General features: G+C 55.6%; 1 protein-coding gene across 1 annotated transcript in view; it reads left to right on the forward strand.

Annotated features, from left to right (window-relative positions):
• Window positions 1-6,214, forward strand: part of AOC1 (amine oxidase copper containing 1) — a 28,986-nt gene extending 22,772 nt beyond the window's left edge. The window contains exons 3-6 of the mRNA XM_055284516.2: window positions 1,381-2,966; window positions 3,681-3,966; window positions 5,427-5,559; window positions 5,868-6,214. Coding sequence (XP_055140491.1) covers window positions 1,381-2,966; window positions 3,681-3,966; window positions 5,427-5,559; window positions 5,868-6,134 — 2,272 coding nt within the window. The 3' untranslated portion in view covers window positions 6,135-6,214. The remainder of the gene's footprint in view (window positions 1-1,380; window positions 2,967-3,680; window positions 3,967-5,426; window positions 5,560-5,867) is intronic.
• The last annotated feature ends 377 nt before the right edge of the window (window positions 6,215-6,591 follow it).

Here is a 6,591-nt window from a genome sequence, read left to right on the forward strand (position 1 = left end):
CAACTCACTCATGCATCCACCTTATAAATCAAGTGTCTATGCCTCAGGCACTGCTTGCAGGAAGTGAAAGGCACAGCTGAGACAGGGAGGAATCCTGAAGTGGGGCTCCCAGGTCAACCCAGAGCCTTGAGGAAGGGGGTGCAAGGTGGCGAAGGCAGAGCTTCTGCAGGGAAATTTCACAGTGACAGCAGCCTTCCAGGGAGGCCCACAGCACCTAGGAGGACAAGTTAGGGTGTGGAGAAACTGAGGCTGGGAGCCAGCGTCTGTAGCAACAGTGCAACAGGCAAGAGCAACAGTCTCCCAGAGACTCCGCACACAGCACACGGGAAGCCAGAGTTGTGGCCACCACGTCTCCCAGCCCTGCAGGAGGCCCACAGCTACAAGCGCAGGATTTGACAGCTGCTTGGGGAATGGGGTTATGAGGTGAAGACCCTGACCCACCCTCCCTGAGAAAGGAAAAGGCATCTTCCTAAGATGAACCCCTCCCTGAGGTACCCTCCTAGTAGCCTTGGGTGGACAAGAGAGGTGAATGGGGCACAAAGAAAGCTGGGCAGGACTGGGCACCTCTACCTCACCCCCAAAGCCATCAGTCTGCAGCCTAGTCACACCTGAATCACTCTACATTGCGTAAAACTTTAAATGTGCTGGTGTCGATAGCCTGTATTTAATTTAACAAGAAGAGCAGCTAACGTTTCTCATGCATTTCCTATATGGCCGACATTGTTACAAACACTTTATGTTTACTGTTTAATTGATTTCTCTCCACAACCCTAGGAGCTAAGCATTGTTGTCGTTATTTTCATTTTATAACTAAGAACATGAAGGCCCAGAGAGTTTAAGCAGCGTGCCCAAGGCCACACAGCAAGTCCTAGTGGCATGAGTCACTGGGACTTAGGCAGCCTGACTCCAGAGCCTACCTTTGAATTTCTATACTAAATTTCAAAATCTGTCTACCTAAAAGGTATTTCGTTGTGTCAGAAATGTAGTTTTGCTGTTAATACAGGTGTCTTCTTCTACAGGACACAAGAAGCACCTGGGGGCATGTGCAGGGGCCCAGCCTGGCCTCTGTGACTCACGGCGCCCCTGGCTGAGATAATACACAAAAACAAGAGCGTTCTCCTGAGTAAGAAAGGCTGCAGGACTGGAGGACATTTATAGAGGAGTGAGGAGAGGGCAGAAATAAATGGATGGATGCACAGGCAGTGGCCCGACAGCGCTGGGGACTATGCATGGGGCCCCAGCTGCCCCAGGACAGCCTCCAGCTTGGGGCAGGGCAAGGGGAGGAAGCTCAGTCCATAGGAAAATTCCATGGCCCTAACCTGAGGGAAGCCCATCTCTGCCCATAAGACAACTAAGTTCATCTCCTCTACTGCATTCCAGAGCCACGGAGCGAGAGATGCCGGCCCTGGGCTGGGCCGTGGCTGCCATCCTGATGCTGCAGATGGCCATGGCGGAGCCCTCCCCAGGGACTCTGCACAGGAAGGCAGGGGTGTTTTCAGACCTAAGCAACCAAGAGCTGAAGGCAGTGCACAGCTTCCTCTGGTCCAAGAAGGAGCTGAGGCTGCAGCCCTCCAGGACCACCACCATGGCCAAGAACACCGTGTTTCTCATCGAGATGCTGCTGCCCAAGAAGTACCATGTGCTGACGTTTCTGGATAAAGGTGAAAGGCATCCTGTGCGGGAAGCCCGTGCCGTCATCTTCTTTGGTGACCAGGAGCATCCCAATGTCACTGAGTTTGCTGTGGGGCCCCTGCCAGAGCCCTGCTACATGCGAGCACTGTCCCCCAGGCCTGGGCACCAGTCCTCCTGGGCATCGAGGCCCATCTCTACAGCAGAGTATGCCCTCCTCTACCACACCCTGCAGGAAGCCACCAAGCCCCTGCATCAGTTCTTCCTCAATACCACAGGCTTCTCATTCCAAGACTGCCATGACAGATGCCTGGCCTTCACCGACGTGGCCCCCCGGGGTGTGGCTTCTGGCCAGCGCCGCAGTTGGCTTATCATACAGCGCTATGTAGAAGGCTACTTTCTGCACCCCACTGGGCTGGAGCTCCTCGTGGATCATGGGAGCACAGATGCCCGGCACTGGGCCGTGGAGCAGGTGTGGTACAACGGGAAGTTCTATGGGAGCCCAGAGGAACTGGCTCGCAAGTATGCAGACGGAGAGGTAGACGTGGTAGTCCTGGAGGACCCACTGCCTGGGGGCAAGGGGCATGAGAGCACGGAGGAGCCGCCCCTCTTCTCCTCCCACAAGCGCCGCGGGGACTTCCCCAGCCCCACCCACGTGAGCGGCCCCCGCTTGGTCCAGCCCCACGGCCCTCGCTTCAGGCTGGAGGGCAACGCTGTGCTCTACGGGGGCTGGAGCTTCGCCTTCCGGCTGCGCTCCTCGTCCGGGCTGCAGGTCTTGAACGTGCACTTCGGCGGAGAGCGCATTGCCTATGAGGTCAGCGTGCAAGAGGCAGTGGCGCTGTACGGAGGACACACACCTGCAGGCATGCAGACCAAGTACCTCGATGTCGGCTGGGGCCTGGGCAGCGTCACTCATGAGTTAGCCCCCGGCATCGACTGCCCGGAGACCGCCACCTTCCTGGACACTTTCCACTACTATGATGCCGATGACCCCGTCCATTATCCCCGAGCCCTCTGCCTCTTTGAAATGCCCACAGGGGTGCCCCTTCGGCGGCACTTTAATTCCAACTTTAAAGGTGGCTTCAACTTCTATGCAGGGTTGAAGGGCCAGGTGCTGGTGCTGCGGACAACTTCAACTGTCTACAATTATGATTACATTTGGGACTTCATCTTCTACCCCAACGGGGTGATGGAGGCCAAGATGCATGCCACTGGCTACGTCCATGCCACCTTCTACACCCCCGAGGGGCTGCGCCACGGCACTCGCCTGCACACCCACCTGATTGGCAACATACACACTCACTTGGTGCACTACCGTGTAGACCTGGATGTGGCAGGTAGGACTCAAAGCGAGACTCTCCCGTTCAAACGTCTGCATCCAGCCAATAACTTAAACTCCCAGGAGACAGCACTGTAACTCCCTGGTGGTGGAAAGTTAGGAGCATTTGCCTTCTGTAAAACCTAAAGCTAGAAATTAGTGTGTCCCTGAAAAATGGTGAAAGCGAATAGTGCCAAGGGTTGCCCTGGATGCAACAGTGTGGACCCTGTCCTGACCCTGGGGCTGTGCATGGGGCAAGGGAGGGGACGGTGCCTAGGAGGGTAAGAAATGTCACTGTCTAGCGTTTTGAGATGGAGTGTAGTATTGTCTGGGAATATTCAGGGTGTCTCCTGGATGATATCACCATAAAAGAATGGCATGGGTAGAATGACTGATGCTGCCAGACCCAACAAGGCCACCAGGACCATACAGGCGGCTCCTACCCCTCAGCCCCAGCCACCTCTCTGGACAGAGCCTCTCATGCCTGGAGAAAAATCAGTGCCCCTTCTCTGGGATTGCAGCCACAGCAGATGGGCATGAGCACAGCTCTTGAGAGGAACTTCCCAGAGTGGTAATGGAATCAGCACAGCCGCCCAGGGCATCCCCCAACATCCCGGTTATTCCAGACAGTTGGCTGTTGGATGTGGTGGAGGATGGAGATCCTGGGGCAGAATGAGGAGGTTTCAGTTCTGGCAGCTTGATTCTCGTTCTCCTTCTCCCTGCATACCTCCAGGCACCAAGAACAGCTTCCAGACACTGCAGATGAAGCTAGAAAACATCACCAACCCCTGGAGCCCGAGACACCGCGTGGTCCAGCCGACCCTGGAGCAGACGCAGTACTCCCGGGAGCGCCAGGCGGCCTTCCGCTTCAAAAGGAAGCTGCCCAGGTACCTGCTCTTTACCAGCCCCCAGGAGAACCCCTGGGGCCACAAGCGCAGCTACCGCCTGCAGATCCACTCCATGGCCGACCAGGTGCTGCCCCCAGGCTGGCAGGAGGAGCAGGCCATCACCTGGGCAAGGTGAGGAAGACCCAGGGGGCCTGGGGGAGGGTCAGGGGCTCCCCTCAGTGTGTGTGTCTGTGTCTGTGTCTGTCTGTGTTTGTGTCTATGGGGTTCCTAGTCTATGTGGTTTTGTATCTGGGCGCACATGCGTGTTGTGTATGTATGTGTATATCTGTGTGTACAATTGATCCTGAACAATGTGGGGGGTAGGGGTGCCAAACCCCCAATGCAGTAAAAAAGCCAAGCGTACTATGACTTCCCCACAACGTAACTACAAATACTCTACTGTTGACCGGAAGCATTACCACTAACATAAACATTCCGTGAACACATATTTTGTATGTTCTATGTGTCAGATACAGTGTTCTTACAATAAAGTAAGCTAGAGAAAAGAAAATGTTATTAATAAAATCCTGGCTGGGTGTGGTGGCTCACGCCTGTAATCCCAGCACTTTGGGAGGCCGAGGCGGGCAGATCACGAGGTCAGGAGATCAAGACCATCCTGGCTAACACGGTGAAACCCCATCTCTACTAAAAATACAAAAAATTAGCCGGGCATGGTGGCGGGCACCTGTAGTCCCAGCTACTTGGGAGGCTGAGGCAAGAGAATGGCATGAACCCAGGAGGCAGAGCTTGCAGTGAGCGGAGATTGCGCCACTGCACTCCAGCCAGGGCAACAGAGCGAGACTCCGTCTCAAAAAAGAAAAAAAAATCCTAAGGAAAAGAAAATATATCTACAATCCATTAAGTGGGAGTGGCTCATCCCGAAGGTCTTTATCCTCGTCTCCTTCACTTTAAGTGGGCTGAGGAAGAGGAGGAGGAGGGGCTGGTCTTGCTGTGTCACCGTGGCAGAGGCGGAAGAAACCCCAAGTGAAAGTGGACTTGTGGGCTGGGTGCAGTGGCTCACGCCTGTAATCCCGGCATTTCGGGAGGCCAAGGTGGGCAGATCACCTGAGGTCAGGAGTTCGAGACCAGCCTGGCCAACACAGCGAAACCCTGTCTCTACTAAAGATACAAAAATTAGCCAGGTGTGGTGGCGGGCACCTGTAGTCCCAGCTACTCGGGAGGCTGAGGCAGGAGAATCACTTGAACCCGGGAGGCGAAGGTTGCAGTGAGCCAAGATCGCGTCACTGCATTCCAGCCTAGGCGACAGAGCAAAACTCCATCAAAAAAAAAAAAAAGAAAAGAAGGAAGGAAAGAGAGAGAAAGACGACCCATGCAGCTCACACCCGTGTTGTGCAAGGGTTGCCTGCTCTTCTAGGCCTGTGTCTCTGTGCATTTGGGGAGGGGGGCGGGGAGAATTCCTGCGGATCACCCAAACCTCGGTTCACAGCAGCCCGTCCTGCTGACACCCAAGAGAGATGATCTCTCATCTTGGGGAAGGCAATCATCTTCCTCTATTTTGACCCTGAAGCTGGCAGGGCTGAGGGGGGCCAGCCCAGGGCCCTGAGCCAAGCTGCTCCGCCTCTGCCTGGCAGGTACCCCCTGGCAGTGACCAAGTACCGGGAGTCGGAGCTGCGCAGCAGCAGCATCTACCACCAGAACGACCCCTGGGACCCGCCCGTGGTCTTCGAGAAGTTTCTTCACAACAATGAGAACATTGAAAATGAGGTACTGCCCTGTCCCCAGCCCTGTCCAGTGCTGGCCCTGCCTCCTTCCAGCTCAGCACAGGACCATCCTCATCACCATCAGGGAGTCCCAGCCACCCTTTGCCCAGATCTGTCCCCAGTCGCAGGAGCTATGCCTTGCTGTGGGGATGGCAACTTCAGAGGTCACAACAGAGCTGCTCATCTCTTTAAAAGGGGCTGGAGAGGAATTCAGCAAGTTTCCAGGCAGAACTGAAAATGACCAAAGGCTAGAGTGGCCTCCAGTGGTCAGTACTCAGCCCTGCCCACTGAAGCCCACCCTGTCTCCTGCAGGACCTGGTGGCCTGGGTGACGGTGGGCTTCCTGCACATCCCCCACTCAGAGGACATTCCCAACACAGCCACACCTGGGAACTCCGTGGGCTTCCTGCTCCGGCCATTCAACTTCTTCCCAGAGGACCCCTCCCTGGCATCCAGAGACACTGTGATCGTGTGGCCTCGGGACAACGGCCCCAACTATGTCCAGCGCTGGATCCCTGAGGACAGGGACTGCTCGACGCCTCCCCCTTTTAGCTACAATGGGACCTACAGACCTGTGTGACCAGCCCCCAGTTCCTCCCCCAGTTCCTCCCAGGAAGCCCAGGAGCCTCACTGGGGCAGACAATAAACCCTCAGAGCCTCGCTCTGTGTGCTGCTTCTTGCGGGGAGGCACAGGGCCGTGTGTGTAGGAAACACACGCACAGACATGCACACACTCGCACAGACGTGCGCACACACACACAGACGTGCACACACTTGCACAGACGTGCACACACCCGCACAGACGTGCACACACATGGCATGCACTTTATTCACACTGGTCTACTGCAGCCCAGAAAAGCCACCATTACTAACAAAAAGGAAGCTCACTGAAATCCTGCACCTATCAGATTGGTTTTTTAAAATCTGAGACTGGCCAGGCACGGTGGCTCACGCTGGTAATCCCAGCACTTTGGGAGGCTGAGGCGGGAGGATGGGAGGATCACTTGAGTCCAGGAGTTTGAGACCAGCCTAAGCAA

The sequence above is a fragment of the Symphalangus syndactylus genome, chromosome 6, assembly GCF_028878055.3.
Source record: "Symphalangus syndactylus isolate Jambi chromosome 6, NHGRI_mSymSyn1-v2.1_pri, whole genome shotgun sequence".
In the NCBI taxonomy this organism is placed as follows: Eukaryota; Metazoa; Chordata; class Mammalia; order Primates; family Hylobatidae; genus Symphalangus; species Symphalangus syndactylus.